Source organism: Tinamus guttatus, unplaced genomic scaffold, assembly GCF_059628265.1.
Source record: "Tinamus guttatus ecotype Peru unplaced genomic scaffold, ASM5962826v1 Tinamus_guttatus_pri_ptg000030l, whole genome shotgun sequence".
Classification (NCBI taxonomy): domain Eukaryota; kingdom Metazoa; phylum Chordata; class Aves; order Tinamiformes; family Tinamidae; genus Tinamus; species Tinamus guttatus.
This window is the reverse complement of record NW_028288564.1, coordinates 2620720-2641932: the sequence shown is the minus strand read 5'-3', so window position 1 is coordinate 2641932 and position 21213 is coordinate 2620720. Positions and strand designations below refer to the sequence as shown.

The 21213-nt window shown below is 45.8% G+C and overlaps 1 protein-coding gene across 1 annotated transcript in view; it reads right to left on the bottom strand.

The window, feature by feature from the left end:
• Positions 1–1416: 1416 nt before the first annotated feature.
• SH3RF3 (SH3 domain containing ring finger 3) overlaps positions 1417–21213 on the bottom strand; it is a 237705-nt gene continuing 217908 nt past the window's right edge. Inside the window, exons 9-10 of the mRNA XM_088530028.1 lie at positions 14167–14504; positions 1417–3965 (exon numbers count right to left, since the gene is read on the bottom strand). Of these exons, the coding sequence (XP_088386154.1) occupies positions 3797–3965; positions 14167–14504 (507 nt within the window). The 3' untranslated portion in view covers positions 1417–3796. The remainder of the gene's footprint in view (positions 3966–14166; positions 14505–21213) is intronic.

The window sequence follows — 21213 nt, the reverse complement described above, 5'->3', positions numbered from 1 at the left end:
GCCGTTACCTCTAGTTCTGTCAGTGGCCACCATTGAAAAGAGGCCAGCACCATCCTCTTTACTCCCTCCCTTGAGGTATTTATATACACTGATCAGCCTTCTCTTCTCCAGGCTGAACAGGCCCAGCTCCCTCAGCCTCTCCTCACAGGGCAGATGTTCCAGGCCCTATTTACTTACACCTCAGAACATACTTAGGAGACCCTTGGTGCCTGTGTTTGGGCTAGAGGTTTGTGTTTCTCACCTGCAGTGTCCTGTGCAACAGCCCCCTTGTTTGCTCTTTGAGGCAGCATGGGCCTTTTTGGAGGAGAGTAAGGAATCCCTGTGGGTGTCCTGCATGATAACAAGGAAAAACAATGTCTGGGATGGAGCAAGACGTCTGCAGAGGGCAAACCACCTAAAGGCACAGTGCCTGTTTCTCTCATGGGTACAGAACAGCAGGTCAAAAAAATCTCAAGATTTCAAAAAAACAGAACTACCAAAAGAAAATGCAGAAACAGATTCTGTCTTCTGATCGGGCATCCCTTGCCTTTAGCTGTCTTATACTTACATGAGACTTATGCCTGAACATAAAGGAAACATATGTTCGTTCAGAAGGAACAGGGTTTGGAAAGGGTTTTTTTTGCTTATTTTCTTTAAGAATCTCGGTGGCTCTTACAACGTCTAGTCACTTCACTAACAATAAAGACAAAAAAATCTCCATCAAGTTACCTTAATGTTTATTTTATTTAAAGAATCAGAAACACAGTCATTGTAGTTCATTTGTACTCATATCCGCCAACATTTCCTAAATCACGTTAACATTCATGTTTAACAAAAAACATTTTCTGAGCTGTGCAAAGTTCAAAGGATTTCTTCAATTACTTGAACCCATTTCTAGAACAAACCTGACATTTTACAAACGGAGGCCGCCAGAAGGATATCTTTCTTTTTCCCCCTGTTGTAGGAGGCAAAAACACCCCCTCATCTCCATTTCCTTTATATGTCATGACTTTCCAAATGGGACTGGGGCACTTTCTTGTATCACTGATCTGTGCTACGTTCTGCTCTTGTGCTCCTTGCATGGAAGTGATTTGTCCAAGAAGATTACTCAATAACCCAAACAATCAGCAGTAAACAGGGGCCAGAAACAGCCGCTATCAAAACAGAGCCCCCCGCTAAAGATTTTTCTTTACAGGAGACTTGAGTGGAAAGGTTGCTGTCTATCAAAAATGATTATCCTCCCAGCATTATATATATATATATATATATATATATATATATATATATATATATATATATATATGCTTTAAAGCACTAATTTCACAACACAGCATCTGTTTGTTTTCCTTTATCTTCTTCCCTACCAATTTTTGTCCTCTTGGAGTTAAGCACTAAAACATGGAAATCTGGAAGCATTTTAGATCTGGCTACACACAATAGGCAGCAACCAAGCCGTCATCCTGTTTCATTTTTTCAGAGTGTAGTAAATTCACTCCCCGAACAGAATTTTAAGAGAACTTTAACTGCTCTAAATTGTCAGAAAAAATCTCCTTGTCTCTGACAGATCTAACCCAGGATTTTTTATTGGACTCAGTAACACACATTTTGGCTTTGCTAACTTGCTAACTGTGCGGTTTACTGCTTGGGGTGCAGTGATACCAATTCTGATTTGGCCCAAATAACTGGACAGATATGGCTCTATTCTCAAACCAGTCGTTGCAGAAGACATTTCTTCAATCTCTTATTGGTTATAAAAAGGCAATTTCCTCTCAACAGTAACTAAACTTTTTAGTGGCTGACTCATTACAATCTGGAATATGAACAAATGCGGCAATGTTAAGTATAAAAAGAAACACCCTGAAAATAATGCCTCCCTGCTTGAAGGTGCTATGCTTGGCCATGGACTGTGTTTCTGGGATCTGGTTGTTACATGTGACAGCAAGAAGAAACTTATTTTACAGAGAACAAAGTCACAGAGCTGAACTTAAATAGTAACATTCACTTCTATGTGTTCTGATGTGTCCTAGTATACACGGCTTGAATGGGAACAGAACTTACACCTTTGCATATGAAATACTGGTAATGCAGTAATGATGTTCACCCACCGGGCCTCTTTCTTTTAATAAGATCATCTCCAGGTTACAGTGCCTCCGACACGCTTTTAAACGACCACCACATGTTGGCTTTGGCAAAGAGCCAGCCCCTGGGAAAGGCAAGGTACAGATACAGCTAAGAAAATTCTTTCATCACATTTCATTCATCAAGAATTAATTTCTTTTTAAATACTTTCACAATTACACTTTTTTTTTTCTCCTTGATATGAATAACTGACTGAACTTGCTTTACATTTATTGCACCTTTAAGTCCCTGGTAGATGGAAGCTTATATTGCCTGATACTTCTTGTATTGTAGCTTGACCACGTTTAGAAACTGAACAGTCTCCAGAACTGTACATTTCTACAGTGAGAAATCACATTTCGATAATGATAATTACAGCTGTCGCAGCTCAGCTCTCGTCTCTGTGATGCAGCGACAGAGGAAATTTCCACAGTCCCTGTGTGCACTAGAACCTGCAGTGTTCTTCTTATTGCCATGAAAAAGTCAATTAAAAGGACTCCTCTGGGAATTACATCCAATTCTGGAGTAATTATCACTCTCTGGTCAGAATGCTGTGCTGTGCTTTAGTGTGGGTCGTCCGACACTAGAAATACACGTGGGAGTGTGAGCGTGTGCTTATTGCACACACATCCTCCTTCAGGTATGTTTATCACTGACCAAGCAGTTTTCCTGGTGTTTTTTTTTTTTTCCTTTTTTTTTTCCTCTATGAAACATGAACCAGCCAGTCTGATCTCGATCTTCAGGTGCGTTTCTAACTTCATACGTTTAATGCAAATCTCGTTGCAGCCTCTGCTTAACCAAACCGAATCTTTAACAGTTAAAAAGAATAGCACCAGATGTATGAAAAAGAGGAAATGTCTGATCTATTAGGAATATATATAAAGTATAACAATTCTTACAGTAAAAAGGTACGTCATACAAAAAAGCAATGGAAAGTGATACTGACGGACGAAAATCCATGCTGCATATAAGAAGGGCAGAAGACAGGCAAAAGGGATTCTGCTCAAATAACCACAGCTGCACGGTGGAGCTGATCTTCCTCCGTGATCTTCCCAGCGATAACACTGGGGCACCGAGTGATGTGGGACTCTGAGCACTGACACGTTTACTGACAAACTCTCGCAGCATATCTTTGAGGTATATAGAAAGCATGACACTAATGTTTTGGACTCTTCATTCTTTCTTGCATGACGATGCACAAATCTTACCTGGGTTTTTCTCCACCCTCCCCTCCCTCTTTTGCCCTCATGAAAAACAAAATCCCAGTTTAAGAGCTTCCTGGCACACCTCCGTGAACTCTCAAATCCATCTTGCATAGGCCAGTAATAAGAACACTGCAGCTCTGACAAATAAGTTACAGCAATATAACAACTTTCCTCTTACTCTTTTTTTAAAGATATTTTCTCTATAATTTACACAAAGGGTTAACAGCTGGAGTTCGGGTTACGTACAGTCCAAACGGGCGTCCTTTCAGTCCGTGATTCCCGGTGGAAGGCACTACTTCAACATACCACTGTATGCACCGCACGCGGCCTCAGAAGCACAGCGGGGCGCTCTGTCTCCAGAGCTGCAGACTGGAGGGCCTGGGGGAGTCTTTGGAAATAAAAATGGCAGTGGTTATCAGTCAAGTTTCCCTTTGCTGTCCCTTCTTGTGCTCTGGGATCTCCCCTGCAGGCCCCGCCAGGTGGCAGAGCTCTCCTCAGAAGCTCTCCACGAAGCTGCCAGGGAAGAGGCCCGTCCTGCCGTTCCTCTGTAGCGTCCCTTTGTACCAGCCGTCCTCCCGCTTCTTGTGCACAAACACGATGTCGCCTTCCTTCAGCTCGATCTCGGCCTCGCTCTGCGGCGGGTACGGCACCACAACACGGTACCTGTGGAAACAGAAGTGCAAAGGCTGCGTCAGGCGCAGATCTTGTGCCCAACCCATGCACCGATGCAACGCTCTGCAGGTTTGGCCATGGGGTTTGCTATTTGGCCTCGCCTCTTGGCTTCTGCCTTTTCTGGCCACGCCAGACCCCTCTCAGTGGGGCCCACTGAGAGGATAAGAGGCAATGAGCGCACACTGAAACTCACGGAATTCCACTTGAACAGAAGCAAACACTTCTCTACCATGAGGGTCGTCACACTGGAACAGGTTGCCCAGAGAGGCTGTGGAGTCTCCATCCTTGGAGATCTTCAAAGCTTGTCTGGACACAGCCCTGGGCAGCCTGCGCTAGGTGACCCAGCTTGAGCAGATTATCTCCAGAGGTCCCTTCCAACCTCAGCCATTCTGTGATTTTGTGTTACACCGGCCTGGCCCCCCACCCTTCTGACGCTCCTGGTCTGATCCAAAGTGCTGGACCAGAGGATAGGCCGGCTGATGAAGAGGGAGATTGTCCCCAAAATCTTACTGAAGTGAGTGCATTGCACGGCCCTTGCAAGTCCGTTTTGACTAAGCAGAGCCTTTCCCTATTTTTGGTGCTGACCAATAAGTAAGAGCTAAAAGCCAGCTCTGCTTCGACGCTCTTTGCTCCTTTCCCCGGGAGCGCTAATGAAGTGTCAGCACCGGCAGCTGCCTGAAATCCCACATCAAGTCAGCCTGCTCCAGGAAAGAAAGGTGGGCAGGTTTCCTTCTCCTCCTCCTCTCCTCGCCTTTTCCAAGCCCTCGTGCAGGCTCCTGCCGTGCTCCGCAGGCTGGTTTCACAGCCAGGCGGCCACAGCAGTTCCTGCTGGTTCGGAACTCAAACAGGACGAAAGTCAGAACATGGGAACATTTTTATTGATCAAAAAATGACTTTGTTTCAAGTCTGAAACAACCATCTCACCTCCTCCTCTTTGTTTTTCCCAGAAATCTTGGGAAAAGCACTTTTTGAAACATCATTAAGCTGTATTTTCACACAGAAGAGTATATATATATATCTGATACAGCTCTATATCCTATAGAAAAAATCAGTATCATGGGAGGATTTCTGGCCAGTTTGACCTCACTGGGATATATGCTAGGTCTGGACCATAAAAGCAAGCAGGTACTGTTACATGTCTAACTAACCATGGAGCCCCTGTTTCTGAAGGGCTTTGTGGGCCTGCATGAGGGACACGGGGCTCCCTCCCAGCACTGTGTCTGCTCCTGCTGTGACGTGTCTCACTCACCACTGCATCTGCGGCACTGAAAAAGGGAATCTGCAGTGCTGTGACCTTTGATATCACCACAGATCAGTGACAACAGCTCAAGTTTTTCTTCTTATTATGCATCCTGTGAATGCACTTTGGGTCCCTCAAACCTAGAAGGGAAGCTAAAATACAGAGATATCAAACGACTTTCTAAGCACGCTCCAAGCCAAGGGGGAGTCCCAGTCCCAAAGCATTCACAGGGCTCTCTAGGCACTTAGTCTTCAAGTGCCACTTCATTTTAGAGAAGTAATGATGGGTCTGATCCTGAGACGGCTCTTCTGCACGCAGGCTCATCCCCAGGCACTGTCCTCCTGAAAACAGACCGGGCTCTTCCACATCAGGGCACTTGTGCACAGAGCAAGGAACGTATTTCTAGGGCACTCCTTCCTAAGCACAGGTACTTCCGCAACCATCTGGCATTTGCTTAATGATCAATAACTGCCTTGCTAATTGCAAAGTAATGAATAGGCTAAGAGAGTTAAAAGATGCCAATTGATTATCCGAAGTCCATCTCCTGATGATTAATGCTTCCACAGCCACTGCATTGCCACTGATGCCCCATTCATGTTTGTTAAAAGGCAAGTATTTATTTAAAATAATATCTTACCTTTCAGACCTAACTGCATTGTGCACTGACAGGTCTGTGGCACTTCCTGTGGCTATTGCCAGGGGGATGGCAGCAAAGCAAGGGGCTCTTGAGTGGCAGTCATTAATTTTCTTTGTGGACATGGCTTGGCACTTACTTAGTGATTGCTGTTCTGAAACCAGAGGCTCCATTTTGACATGACAATGAAAATATTAGATTTGGCTAAAGGAGATCTCCACGGCCAAACATCCTCTCATTGGAAACACATTCAACTCCATTTGGAGCACAGGTTCTGCTCTAAAACATGACTACAGCCTTGTCATCCTGGCATGGCAACACAGTCATTTAGGAAATACAGGTGCTCAAGTGCCATCAAAAACCTGCTGGCCATTTCTGCCTCTTGGCCTATAAATCTGGTTGTCCCTGCTTTCCCCAGCGTAAAAGCAAATAACAGAAGTTGAAACAAGTGCTGCAGGATGCCTGCAGGAAGATGGACCATCACGCTGTCTATCGTCATACACGCGGCTACCCTTACATTAGGAACCTTTGCCAACTACAGCCATTATGCAAATGAATGCACACATTATTTCAAACACTCTGCCTCAATGTTGATTAATTAAAATAACCAGAGTGGTACAATTTCAGCTACGACGATGCCACGTTTCCTACCTCACAACTGTACAGACAGTCTCAGCACGCGAGCACTCTGCTCCGGGATCTCAGAGAGCTTTGAGGAAACACGGGATCCAACCCTGGCAGAGGCCAAGTCATGTGCAGGGACTGACAGCTAAGGAAACAGAGATACAGGTGCGTGGGACGTGTGTAAGGTCACCCCCAAAACCCATCTGGGAAGCCTGTACAAAGGCATCCTCCTAAACACAGACTGCAGCTCACTGCCAACGCCTTGCCAGTCCCTACATGGGTCTCATTAGCAGAGAAGCCACCCTGCTCAACAAGAATGGGCCCATCTCCATCGGATGGATTCTCCAGAGCATTTCCTTATGGACTTAAAAAAATAAATCTCAGCCATGGCATTACAAAATGAAGCACTTCTTGCCATTTAAGGAAGCCCAAAATGTTATGGTTTAATTTCAATTAACTGCGGTACCTCATACGATAACACTGAAGTAATTTTGATGGTAAAAAATGAAATCTTAGGTATAAAAGACCTTGCTACAAAATTTTCCATGGAAGTCAGGAAAAGATGCTTGCACTATTTTCCCTTAGGATGGTTTGGGAGCACAGCCTTGGAGAGCCTGAGCAACTGAGGTTGCAATATACAGAATAAATGATCACACGGCGCTGCTGCCAGCAAGGGACTGTCAGGCACCACAAATCCCTCCTGTCAGAGCATGTGATGCCAATGGGAACCTCCAGGTGGCATTTCAGCCTAGTTTTTTTTCTCTGGAATTTAACTGCATATGTATATATTAGCCACATTTTTGGGCAGAAAAGATCTCTTTTCCCTCCCATGCATCCTCTTCACTCCCCAAAAGACAGTCCTATAAACTTCTATTTATATCCCTTTTTCTCATTTCCCTCATTCTTTGAGAAAATACCATAAAATAGCAGGTTTTCTTACACCAGACTGCTTTCTGGCATCTTACACGGATCTCAGAAGAACACTGATTTTTTCCATGTCACATTACACCTCTAAATTACCAGCTTTTTAAAATGCTAAGCGGCTATGTAATGACCACAGTTACAGGTGGGGCAAGCAGCTCTGCCTATTATTAAGGGTGTTTGGTATTTTCTGTTGTAATTGCATACTTTCAGAGAGTCATAATTTTCCCAATTGTTACCCAAATTGGACAAAACTCTCTATTTCAGTTCACTATATGAGGTTGAGGGTCCCGCACGCAGTCCAAGTTGTTTCATCACTTCTGGGAATGACACGAGGGTGTTTTTGCAGTGCTAACAGATCTGCGATGAGGGCTTCCACAAACTGCTCTTGGCCTCCAAACTCTGCAGGAAAGACAGGGTTTGTGGTCCAGCTGGTCTGTCAAGGATGCTTTTCCTTTAAAGAACTACCCACTCTTCGCCAGGTTAAAATCTTTCAAAACATCCCAAAATGTCACATCCTTATTAGAGATTTGCAGGATCACTGAGGGTTAAATCTCTGTTGATTCATGCTCCAGAGTATCCTAGCTCCTACAGAACCTCTGAGGATGCTTTTTTCTTCTTTTCCCAGCAATGAGTCCTCTCCTCTCTTCCTCTCAGTGCCTCCACCGATGCTGCCCTTCCCTGGGGCGGGCTGTGATGGCATCCCCGGTTGGGTGCATTTGCTGAACCAAAGGATGAAGCTCTTGACACAGGCATAGAGAAGATGAGCACCACAGTGGGATGACAGGGCAAGGAAGAGGGATGGGGAAAGCAGCCTGAGGACAGCCTGGGAGCTGGCCTGGGGAAGGTCCTCAGTGCTCAAGGCTGCGAGCAGTATCCGCAAGGCCAGGGGACTGCGTTTCCCTGAGAAGAGAAACGTCAGGATGTTGGAGAGTGAGGGAATGCAAGGCAGGGGGTGGAGGGAGGTTGATCCTGGATGAATTAAGGGAGAAAGACTGGGAGCTAAGGAAAAAATGGGACTAGGGTGAAAATTGGAAGAACCAACACAAGGTACAAACATGACTGCAGAGGGGAAAATTGTGCTGAGCTATGACTGGCAGTATGAAGGGCCTCAGTGGGAGAGAGCCTGGGGCTGGACACAGCACCCCATGGGGCAGAGGGTGGCACTGGGGCTGAGGGGAGAAGGGTCTCCAGCAGCATTCCGCCAAAGAGGGCTGGAAATGGGTCAGAACTCACCGTTCCTCTGCTGTGACCCGTGAAACCTGGTGTCCTGTGACTTACTGTGCTTGCCCTCATCACCAAATGAAATGCTGCTCCCAGCCAGCCATCCCTTGGCTACAACCACTGACATCTGCAAGGTGGAGCTAAGAATTCCCAAATTCAAATATAGGTTAAATGAGGGGATTTCTGGTTTCATTCCTTTAAAAAAAGCAAAATATAGATGCATAAAGACATCCACCACCTTAAATAAACACAAATGTTTCACAGTCATACATCTGAGATGAAGAAACAGGCAACTAATATTAGCTGCACTTTTGCTTGAACACATAGAGTCTTTCATTACAGGATCACCCACTATTTTTCCCACTGAACCCATGCCTAAGTCAGTACACAAAATGGTCCTGCTCTGGGCATGAGTGAAGGTTCTCACACGGAAGAGATTTGTGTCTGCCAGCGTCACCATCTTTTGCAGGGCTTGGAAGATACCTAGGGACTGACTCCAGAGAAACTCACTGCATGGCACAGGTGAACGCTGTGCTGGGAAAGTGCATTCCCTGCCTCCTCCAGCTGCAAAGCCTGACCCAGGGCAAGTTACTTCAGCAGCACTTTCCACAGAGCGAGGCTCCTCCCGTGCACTCGTGCTAGGTGTGCAGGAATCGGTTGTCTGGTCTACACTTTTCATGCAGAGATAGACGTTGAACGGCATTCATCAGAACTGAGCAGTAACTATGGAAGGGCTGGGCCCCAGCCTGGACACAGAGCGAAAAAACAAAGTACTGAATATTTGCTTCCCAGAGTGCATACGTGCATCCAGGGCACTGGTGGAGCCAGAGAGACTTAAGAAAATAGAGACACAATGAAGAAAATTAGGACTGCAGGGCCAGCCTTCAACCTGGACACATTTTGTCTTCAGAGTGCTTGGTTTTGGAAGCTGAATGCAAGTTTCTGTTTGTAAAAGTATTCTAAGGATGCAAGTATTTCAGGCAGAACAAACAGGACACTTGTGTGTTAGGGATGCCAACCTACTTTTGTGTGGGGACAGCACATCAGTGAAAATAAAGCATGTAGCCCACTCTCTTACTCGTCAGTGGAGCTCTATTTCACTATCCCCTCATTGACAGATTGCAGAGACCTGCAAAGCTCCTTTACACACCAAGAGCGAAAAGCTGCTTTACCACTTTCCATATTACCGTGTCTGAATCAGCAGCCTTAGACGAACAGATCTCAGTGGGATCTTTCTGCCCTTCTGCTGGAAATACTGCAGGATTCAGTTTCTGAGGTGGTTATTTCTAGTCTCTCAATTAGGTATTCCCAAACAGAGAATCACTTAACCACGTGCTTGCATGTCACTGTTCAGGCAGAACATGCTCCTGGGGGTCATTCCTCCAGCATCACTTTCCAGGAATGAAAAAGCCCTTTCTTTGCTTTCCCTTTTAGCAAAGAAGATACATGTACAGGGCGAGATTGAAGCCAATGGCGGTGAAGGGCAATGGGCTCGAGCGCTTCCTTGAGGAGGGAGCTCAGTTTCTAACATGGCAGTGATTTGCAGAAAGAGCCCATGACAGCTCATGAAGGGGTGTAAGGTGCAAGGCCCCCGCGCCGTTCTCACTCTACAGCACTGTGGTGATCACAGTTTGCTTGAGGGCCCCATGAAAACCCTGCAGAGACTGCACTGATGCGCCAGGCTATAACTGCTTCATCAGGATAGAACACGGCAGAATTAGTGCCAGTTACTATAAAGGGGTCACCAATGCGTGACACGTTTTACTCAGGCTTGCCTCTGGCACGGTGCCAGCCAGCCAGGGGACGTGACTCGTGCCCAGGCAGGCACCCTCTGCAGCGCTCCCGCTCTGCCGAAGGCACCCGCACGTTTTCCCGAGGGAGGCAGCCAGGCAAGCGTCCTGCCGTGGTGCTGTTAAGCAGCGTGTGCCCCCCTGCTCCGTGCACACAGCAGCCTGCGGGCACCGGCCCTGTGCGCTGCAGGGCACCACGGAGCAGGAGCGCCCGGCCAGGCCCTGTTTCTTGCACCAACAGGAGCTGGAAAAGAGTGTGAGAAGCACGAGCAGCCTGCTGGGGTGTTCACTCAGCGGCAGCCCAAAGTGACAGGAGCAGCACTGGGGAACTTCCCCACGCCGCTGCTCAGACTCAGCGAGCGGCTGAGGAAGGTGCCTTTCCAAAGCACCCTGAAGGCAGAGACGGATGCCGGCCACCCCGGCAAGCAGGGGAAGCATCCGGCCTAACAGGAGAGCTGGGACTAGCTTCCAGCCATCCTAAAGGGAACAGGTTCTGGAGGAAGTTCTAGAAATGTGAAGCATGGTAAGGTAAAATAATTGTTTTCCTTGCTCTCCTGAGCCTTTGAGAAAGTGAGGCTCAATTTGCCTTCCTTTCTGCCGGCTGCCGTCCCCAGGACGGCCTATGCTGCACAGCAGTAGAATAGGTAATTTTTCTGTGCAATTGCAAGCACGAAGCTGCAAGCAATTAGAGCCTTTTAACACACCCCTGCCGTAGCGAGGGGCACAAGGGCTAGGTTCTGATCAGCAGCCTGCACGTGGCGAGGCCTGGAGCTGCAAGCCAGCCTCTATGGGAGAAGTAGCGAGGCTCTACCGCCTGCATGAGCCTCATTTCAGATGCTGTAAATATTAAGGAATGTGCTACTTCTTCCAACCTTTCAGTGCTCTGTCTCTATGTGCACAGATGGGCGTTGGGAGACAGAAAGCCAAGTACAGCTAAGTGCACTGAAATGCTCTGCAGCTTTTTAAAATTTCAGCCAGCATCTGAATCTGTTTATCTAACCTTTTTTTTTTTTTTTTTCCTCCTCTCCCTTTTCTTTTTCACAGAATTGCTCCTACTGTGCAGATGAAATGCCCCAAAATGCAAACAAGCAAAATATGGAGCTGAGAGATGTTGAATGCAAGTTCCTCCATTGCCAGATGTGAAAAGAACAAGCGGGTTGAAAACTGTAATTTGTTTTAAAAAAAATATAATTTGGTACTTCTGAGCAATTTGACAATTTAATGAGCACAGATGGATGTGGGATGAATTTCTAAGAGACAAGTGTTTAACGTATCTGCTCAGATTATTCCAGGACTAAGCATTATCCTTCCTAGTGCATGAAGGTAATTAATATTTCCCATTATGGGCATAAAAAGCCCGTATGATCAGCTAAGGCATGCAGATACACCAGTGATATGGAAGTTAATTCATAAATCAATTAGAGAATCTTGCCTGCTGTGTATAATTAAGGTTACTTCAATTATAGCTTATTTTCAGATTTAAGATTCAGGAACCAAAATGCTTAAAATGAGGCTAAGTTCCTTACCACTGTACACTGCAGTTGACAATATTTACGGTTACAGAAGTCTACGTGTCTTTACTCATGACTCCAGCAACGCTGAGCACCAATCCGTGTCTCTCCAGCCCTATCCTGCCTCCCTTCAGCCACTTAATACTGTCATTAGTTAAATGTTTCACTGCCAGGGTCACCCTGAGTTGAACTGAGACATTTGCAGACTAGGTGAAGAGCGCTGCCGTATTAAGAGTGTCCAGACTCCTCTGCAGTGAGTGAGGCTTCCAAAGCGATGCCGGAGCTGCCAGCTCCAGAGGTACCAGGGGTTGCCTTTTGGGGTTTCTCTTCATGGTTACATTTAACTAACGGTGCAGTCTTCTGCTGATTTAGTTACACTGGAGCTATATCTAGTTTATATTGATTTAGCTTTTCCTATGGCATTAATCTAAACTGATGTAGACCAAATTAAGTGTGCAATTGGTTTTTCACTCTTTTTATTAAATTGCTTTTTCATGGATTCTAAGGATAAGAGACTGCTGCGATGGTCTGTTCTTGCTGTCTGTGTCACGCTGCTGGAGGACTTGCCTGCATTTATTTCTGTGCCAAGTCTAATAGCTGCGCTTGAACTACAGCCCCACTTTTAGAGAAACATCAAATCTATACTAATAGTCCCATCTCTGTCCTTCCTGCGGTCCCTCATGGACTGTTACCAAGTGTTCCTAAACCATCTCTTTCAACAGGTGTAACAAACTGAGTTTCTTCTTTCCCTCACTAAAAGAATATTGCTTTTAATCTTCCATGCTTCTTATGGCATTTCTCTGAGCCCACTCCATTTTGCCTAAATTTGTCTTTTCTGCAGCAAACTGTTACTCCAAATGCTGTTTACCAACACAATGAAGTAGCTCTGTACCAATGAGTCTACTCTCTTTATCATCTCCCTCCCACTCTAGTCATCTGTGCTTGCACCAGCAGAGATTTTATGTTGGACAGTGGGGGTCCAAGGCCCAGCTCTTTTTGGGCTACACATCACACACTGTCATGCGCCAGTGATTCCTATTCCGTAATTACATTTGAAGCCAAGAAGTGAATCAGTTTTATATTGACTTAATACAGTATGTCAATTTTGTAGTTTACTCAAAAAATCACGTTGCATTAACAAGCCAGGTGCCTTAGAAAATGTAAATATATTACAGGGTTCGTTTTACCTTCCCAACCATATTTCAGCTTGCATTCAACAAAACATCATGTGCAAGGTATGACCTGTCCTCTGGTATTTCTTGTTAGGCCCCACATTAGCTGTTCCACCCCCTGAGTGGGTTCAGGGTCAGACTGACTTGCCCAACTCATTTCATTTATTCCCTTTCATACATTCAAACAAGAACAGCTTCTCTCAAAACTCTGGGACTTAAAACTGTTTCAAAATTGTTTAACAAATCAACTCCAGAGAGTTCCCTTGATTGCTCTTCGAAAAATCGTTGTTTGTTTTTTTGTTTTGTTTTCCAAAAGCCATGTCCCCTTAGCGGGCACTGCTTACCATCCACCTTAGACACCTTTTCCTGTGGGAAGCATTGCGATAGCATCATGCCTATAGCATCAACAGCAACAATATGGCTATGACCTAGCTCTTTTTAGCACTACTATCCCTAGTCAGTTCTCTCTTTGTCAGTTTATCCCCCCGCCCCAACCGTTTCTTTTTTTTTCCTTTTTGGTAATGCTATCCTGCTTTCTTTGGGTTTGCAAAATCACTTATTCTAAGGTACAGAGCCCTGTACCTTACGAACCCTGTAATATATTTACATTTTCTAAGGCACCTGGCTTGTTAATGCAACGTGATTTTTTTTAAGGTTAGAATGAACAGCAGCATCCTCGGTACGTTCCTCTCTATAAACAAGATGTTTTTTAATAACAGTTCCCAGAGGATGGCTCTAGCTGGGAGTCTCCTAAGCAGGAATCTCAAGCAGGCCCTGGTAATGCAGAGCAAGGGCCTTGATGAGCAAACACGTCTCCCCGCTGTCCCCAGGCAGGGAGCCCCGCGTGGCTGCTCTGTGAGCTCCCCGGAGCACAGAGATCTCATTTTTCCCAGGAGCAGCCCCTGCTGCCCCCACTGCCAGCAGTGCTGTTCGCTTGCTTGCAAAAGGGCCCGAGCTCCCTCGCCACACGCGACAGCAGAGCAGGCCCCGTGCAGGCCAAGGGCCCAGCTCGTGCCTTTCCTCCCCGTGCTGCCCTGGGGGCAGCCGACCAACAGGGACGGGGACGCGGCGCTTACCTTTCCCGGGGCAAGGGCTTCGGCTCCGGCCGGATAGCTGCCATGGAGGAGAGGGGCTGCCGGGCAGGAGAAGGGATGGAAAAATTCAAATCCAAGGAGCCCGTTTTCCTGTGCAGAGGCTCCAGGCCCATGGCTCCCTGCATTTCGCTCTCGATGGGGCACGAGCCGGCCCTGCCGTGGCTGGAGAGGGAGGAGAGCTCTGGTCCCACCGCCCCTTGCAGGGTGCCTTCGAGGGCTGCCTGCGCGTCGTGCGTGGGCGACACGGACGGCGGCGAGCGGGGCTTCTTCTTCGTCGACGCCCCTGCCAGCAGTTTCAGCAGCCCACTCTTCTTCTCTTTCTGGAAAGCAACCACAGGACACACAGAGAGTGAGTGGACACCCTGGTTCCCTCCGCTTTGCTGCGGGAAGGTCTCGCTGCCCATGGCGGGGGACCTCCGGAACGGCCTTGGCTCCGGCATGGGATCTGAGCCTTGCTGTTGAGGCCCCGCTCACGGTCCCTGTCTCGCTCAGCAGCCCTCCATCCTGCGGCTGGGCCTACTCCCATCTCCCTCCCCTGCGGGGGTGACTTCTCCTGCTGTGCCAGTGCCAGGAGAGCATCATCTCCGTGTTTGAACAAAATTCACGATCACCAAGTACAGCGTCAGCCTATAGGAAACGTCAACATTTTAAAATGTTTTTTGGCTACAGACAAATGAAAACAAAATAAAGTCCTCTTTCAAATAATGCAAAAAAAAAAAAAGGGAAAAAAGATCAAGTTTTGTTGATGGAGGAATGTATTCAATTTTACATACCCTAAAATGCTGTGAAAATTCTACTACATGTCTACCTTACATACACGCTTAATTGCAGAGTGTTTTCTCCTTTAGCTAGGAGGTTTTGGGGTTTTTAGGTGGAGTGTTGTGTGCAGCAACTGGCCGTTTTCTGGAACGTGCTCCACAGTGTGAAGCGTGAGTTGCAACCAGGATAACCTCAATGCCGTGCATTAGATTTTCCATCTTTTAACCACATGATAAGTTTTGCAAAAAGTCTGTTAGATATCTTTTTCTTCTATCAGAAGTTCAAACCATTACCCAAAACTATATTGAGAGACTCAAGGCTGTGAAGTTTAGCTGTATTTGATAATTTGTTCTATAATGGGATCCCAGGGGGAAAAAGATCCAGCAACTGCAATACTTATGGGCCAGAAACAACCTATCTGTCTTCCAGCAGAAACACTCCTTGGAAATTCAAGCCAGCAGTTTATTTATTCTGTGTAGACAAAATGTCCTGTGTAAGGTTTAAAATGATGCTATTTTATGTGCCGATTACTGAAGTCATTTCTCAAAGCAGCTTTAAAGAGGAGGAGAAAGACTACAATAAGCTGAATATAAGTGTTTGGAAGATATTCAGACTTACTGTAAGCCAGCAAGAGAACTTAGGGAGCAGAGACATGAGATATTCCAAGTTCTCCTGTTGGCTCTCTTTAGCTGCCATAGACTCATGAGAGAGCTGGGACATGTTAAGCCATGAAAAAGAAAAACTGAAGCACAGCCTTATTACAGAGACAATGTCCACTGATTTTTAAAGAGTGGAGCCTGAGCTCAGCTTCCAGACGCCGGGCTCCTGCACATTGCAGGTCCCAGCCATATGCTCTGTTTAAAGGACATTTGTCATTTATGAGTTACTACACAGATTAATGGATCTCTGCTGCCAGGATGATGCTCATCCAAGCAGAATCCATGGAAGCCAAGGGAGACCAGCCATACGGCACCATCAGGCCGAAATTCCCTAAATTAGTTCCTGTGGAAACAACAGACGAGCAGAGCCAGCCTCTCCAGCAAACCTCTTCTTTCCCTGATGGAAAGCGAGCCTTGTGAGCACGGTGCTAGGTACTAGGAATTCACCGAAAGAAACACCTTTGGTGTCTCCCTCACTCCTCAGTTCAGAGATATTGCTGCTGTCATCATTACATTGGATTGTAAAGCTCTGCACGAAAACACACAGAATCACAGAATGGTTGAGTTGGAAGGGACCTCAAGAGATCAGCTAGGCCAACCCCACTGCAAAACTGCTTTCCCTGTGGCGGGTGGGTGAAAACACCGACCCGAAGGCTGCCAGCCCCCGGCGTCCCCAGTGCCGAAGGTCGGCGATGAGGGCGCCCGGTGCGGCCGGCCCCGGGGACGCGACTGCTGTGCCGCAGGGAGCACTTCGCGGCGCCTTAATTGGCAGCTTGGCATGTGCAAAGCAGCCGTGTGAACTAAAGCCCTGTGTAATGAACAATTAATATTCCTAGGTGGTAGCAGCCTTTCTAATTTTTGCTTCTAATTTAAATACCTTGGCAAGTGCTCTTTAGAAAAACCCTTGTATGTCTTAGACCATTAAAAGCAGAGAAGCAAAATCTTTGGATAGAGGGAAATACATACATTCGCATCCATTTGTATATTAAAGAGCAGCTGAGTCTGTCAGTCATTCAATTTTGATTATAAAAACAACAGCTTCAACCCTACAAGGTTACTCAGAGCATAAATTTCTACACTCAAGCTACTATCTGTCAGATAATAGAAAGCTATAACGAAAATACTAATGTACCCTTTGTTCTGTTCTGACAAAAGGAAAAACCATAAAGAAGAGATTTTCGGTCTCTGTTTAGTCAACTGGGCATTTTACAAAACTTCCAAGATTAAAATCTGTGTTCCCTAAAGGAACAAGATGCCTTCTACTGCAATTACTGAGCCTAGACCTGCTAGTCAAAACCAGAGAGTCCCATTCTTCCCATTATGGCCTCGGGTAAGATATTTGGAGGTGAGCTGATACTAAACAGTTTGGGGGCCTGGGTGCATCCACCTTTCTCTCCCTCTGACCAGGTCTGGCAAACACTCTCCGTCTCTTCCGGTGCTCCGTGGCCGCTTCTCCGAGCGCTTCCAGCCGAACGAAGGGTGCTGGGAGCTGATGACCAAGCGCCGCGTCTGACATGAGGGACACGCTGGGCTTGGGCCTCCTGCGATCAGCAGCCCAACCTCACCGGCCTCCTCCTGCGTCTCTGAAAACGGGACTAAGTTAAAGCTCCTCCTAGTCCTTGGGGGGATGCGTTAATGTTTCAAAGCTGAACTTTTTTCTGAGAGAAACCAGTCTTTTCTTTTTCCATGGTTTTAGTATTACCAAAAAAAAAAAAAAAGTACTCTTTGGAATGGAGTTTTAGAATGCAGTCCCAGCAATGATTTATAGCAAACGTCCAAGTATTATGAATTCATTTAATATTTCGTGTAATAGCAGCCATCCTTCACAATAAATTAATTTAATATTTATGTGGCTGTCCAAGACAGCCCTTTCTGCAGCAGTTTCGCTGTAAATCAACTAAGCATTATTTAATGGGCATAAATGCCATAGGAGAATACACACTGGCCAGTTACAGGCTCTCTGGGCTTTGAAAGGGGCGAAAAATTTCCAGAGGCCGTGCCTGACGGCTCTCAGGGATGAAGGAAAAGGAAGTTTCCTTTTGCGTCCACAGGCCACCGACGCACTGTTTTCTAGGAAATCGGTAATCTCCTAGAACAGCTGTGCAATTATTGCGTGTTCTTTGTCTGGTAGCTACATTTTCAGCCGCCTGCAGACTGTGTTTGACGTCTCTGCCTCCGGAAGCTGCCAAGGTCAGGGCCCGGCACCGGTGCTGATGGATGGATTCGCAGCGCTGACACTGACAGCGCTCCTGCCGGCTCGCACCGCGGCCGCGCGTTTAACTGCATTTAAACCATCACCTTTATGGGGCACGGACTGCACACCAGGACCTTCATACTCAAAGCTTAGAAACCATTAATTTCAGAAGCATCAATACTTGGAGGAAAAAAAAAAGGGGGGACATCACGGGATCTCCGTGGGACTCAGTCCCAGGTGGCGCATGGGTGGGATGTGCCACCTTTCTGTGCCCTGAGCCGCTCTCGCGGGCAGCTGGCACGGGGCAGGTGCACGTTGCCATCGTCGTGTCACTGCAGGAACGGTCTGAGAAGTGAACAGAGACGAGCTTAAAAACTCACGCAGGACTAGATCAACACTGAAGCCTCTGATATGTAAATGTTGAAATATTTTGCTTCACAGTAATTGGGGCTGATTCTTCCCCTCATTAATAACCCCACTTGAAGATAATAACCAGCTCCTCTCTCAGCTTTAGAGATGAGATGAGCACAGAAGGCAGCTACTTGGCTGATGCCTGAGTGATAACCAAGTCTCCTGTCTGCAGGGCAATAACCATGCCATAATCCGAATACCAATTACACATATCGACTATATTAATACAGATCATTCCCCTCCTCCAACCTCCTCCCCCCCCCCCGCTTTTTTTTTGGTAACCTAATACAGATAATTCTGGTTTATTTTTCTTCATCTGCTGCCTCTAATACTTCATTTCCTACCTATCCAGACTCATTAAATAAATGAGGAAACTTTATTGCAGCTGATAGAAAACCTGGCTCCAGCCATAGAGATGAGGTAATTTTTCATGTAAGCAGCAGTTAGAGCAATAGATAAGAAAGCCAGAGGGGAAAAAAAGGTTTCATTTGAAAACACAGAAAAAAATAGCAAAGCCATATAAATGTTGCACTGAGCCCTGAAGAACAAATGAGGAATTCATCTATCAGTCAGTACTCCCAAACTACCAACTCTGCTGCATGTTTAAGCTGGTCAGTGCTTGATTCAGCAAAACTAAGTGTCTGGAGATTAGTCCCTTTATACTCTCCTTCCAGTTTGGCTCTAGATGATGGACATTTAGAGTAGAAGGCAAATGGTACTTGATTATGTCTTGTAGGGAAAAAAGTTTTCTGTGTTTTAAAACCTGTGTACAATTACTTGAGATTTTTTATATATGTATATGTATATATAAACACAAAACCACCAGCATTGTCTCAAACTGATTTCTCTGGATATAAATTTATCATTTGCAGTTTGTCACCATTTCTGATGAGGCATAGGTGATGTGCTGATCAAGACAGAACAGTAATTATTCTCCATAATTACTACATAATTATTTCTAATTTTAGGAAAGGACTAGTTCTGTATCATACACTGAATGGAAATACTTGCCAAAGATATAATTTTTAGTGGAGGCAGCTGCTCCTGGTCAAAAGTCTACTATTATAATCTGAATATGCAAGTTAAATAACAGGGGAAGAAAAGGATTTTAGACTCATAATATCATTGGGTTTCAAATCCCAGTGACAGCAACTTAAATACATAAATGCACAAACATGTTAGATTTATGGTCACTGATTTTAAAAATAATTAATATTAAAGTCAGTAGAAAATAAATAAAATGTCTTGAAGTTAGACCTGTCCTAGACAATTCAAATATTTTGGAAGCAAAACTGAAAAGAGGGAATGGTGCTCAGGTCCCAGTTCAGCAGAGCACACAGGCACTTAAACACGTGTTCTTGTTGAACGGGGGTGGATGCAGGGCTCTGGAGATGAGTAGAAGAGATAAGGGGGAACTCTAGAAATATATTTGAATATTGAACTTACATGGAATATTGGATCTTTCAAATACGGGAACAAAGTTAAAGGCTAAATCACAGGGAAAAAAGAAAACTCAAACCAAAAAAAGCTGACTTAGAAGTAGAGAGTCTCTGCTCTTGGCAAGTTTCCTACAGCAGGTTGCATTTTCAATAGACACAAAAGGCAAAACTGCCAGCACACTAAAACTCTTACTGGCAAATGGAGGGCAGGTGACTTGCGACACTGCTGTGCTCTTGCTCTGCTTGATGCAAGGAGAACCTGATGGACTGCCAGTTTATATTTTACCATTTTTCCTGGGCTGGTATGTAGGAAATGGATGGCTATGAAAGATATAGAAACTTTTAAGAAATTCAACTTACTGCAGATCAGTGACCTTTTTTCAGTGGGAAAAGCTAAAACAGACCATTGTAAAACTTAAAATTTTCCAATACCCTGATAAAGGCAGCGACAAAGTGAAGTGTGACAGCAGCAGCAAATAGATGAGGAAAACATGTTTCCAATGAAGTCAATGGCAACATCTTTACTTCTTTCCAAGTAACCAGCATCTTTAGAAGTCCAAGCTGATAAACTCTATGTGCTTTATTCCATTATTTTTAGAAGGAAAATCTGGCACCCATGTGGGAGGGGGCATATGCTGCATGGAAGCAGGTAACTTCCTCGCCGTGGCAAAAGCAAGACCTGAGCCCCCCTTCCCTGCTGGCTAACTCAGACACAGGATTTTGTGACTCCAACCTCCTATACATCTAATTCTACCCCCAGGTTCCCTGGGACTTGTGAATTCCACTATGCAGCAAGAGACTTAAAGGGAATAAACCTCAGTACTCACAAAAGCCAGTGTCCACTGCGAAGCTGGCCCAAATGCCAATGTCAGAAAAAAAATACCTAACCCTACAAGGTACAACTTGCCTACAAGGGCAAGTTGAACACTGGGAATTGTTAGAAAAGGCCTGGAGAATGAGGCAGAAAACATCTGTAGAAAAAACACTGCTGCGGAAAGACTTTTCTTCCCGCTCTCTCCAATGCTACTTTCTGTTCTGTCCCCTGGAAACTGATGCTGCAGGACTAGAGAAAGGCGAGTGAGCAGCAGCAGGACACGCAGAGGAGCTGGACCCCTCCGTACCACGGAGACCGATGCCAGCCCTGCAGCACCACGGGCTGGCAGGAGACACGAGAGCAGCTATAAAACCCTTCACTGAGCAGGGAAAGTCACTTGGGAACAGGTTGGTTATTTCTCACAATAGAGGAATTAGGGGAAACCTAATGAGATTATCAGGCGAATGGTTGAGAGCGAAGAAAGAAAATAGGAAGCACTTTTTCACAGAGCACATAATTAAGCAGAGACTAACCGCACACAGTAGTGGGGAAGCCAAAAGTACAACTGGGTTCAAAGGGGGATTAGACAAATTAATGGGGAAGAGATCTAAGAAGGGCTATTAAAGTGATGGTAGGGAGCCAACCCCTGCTTCAGGAAGTCCCAATCAGTAAATGAAACAGCATTTACAATATTACACAGGGTGCCTCCAGCTTGCTACAAAGACCTCATAAAAGTTGTGAGAACGATTGCTA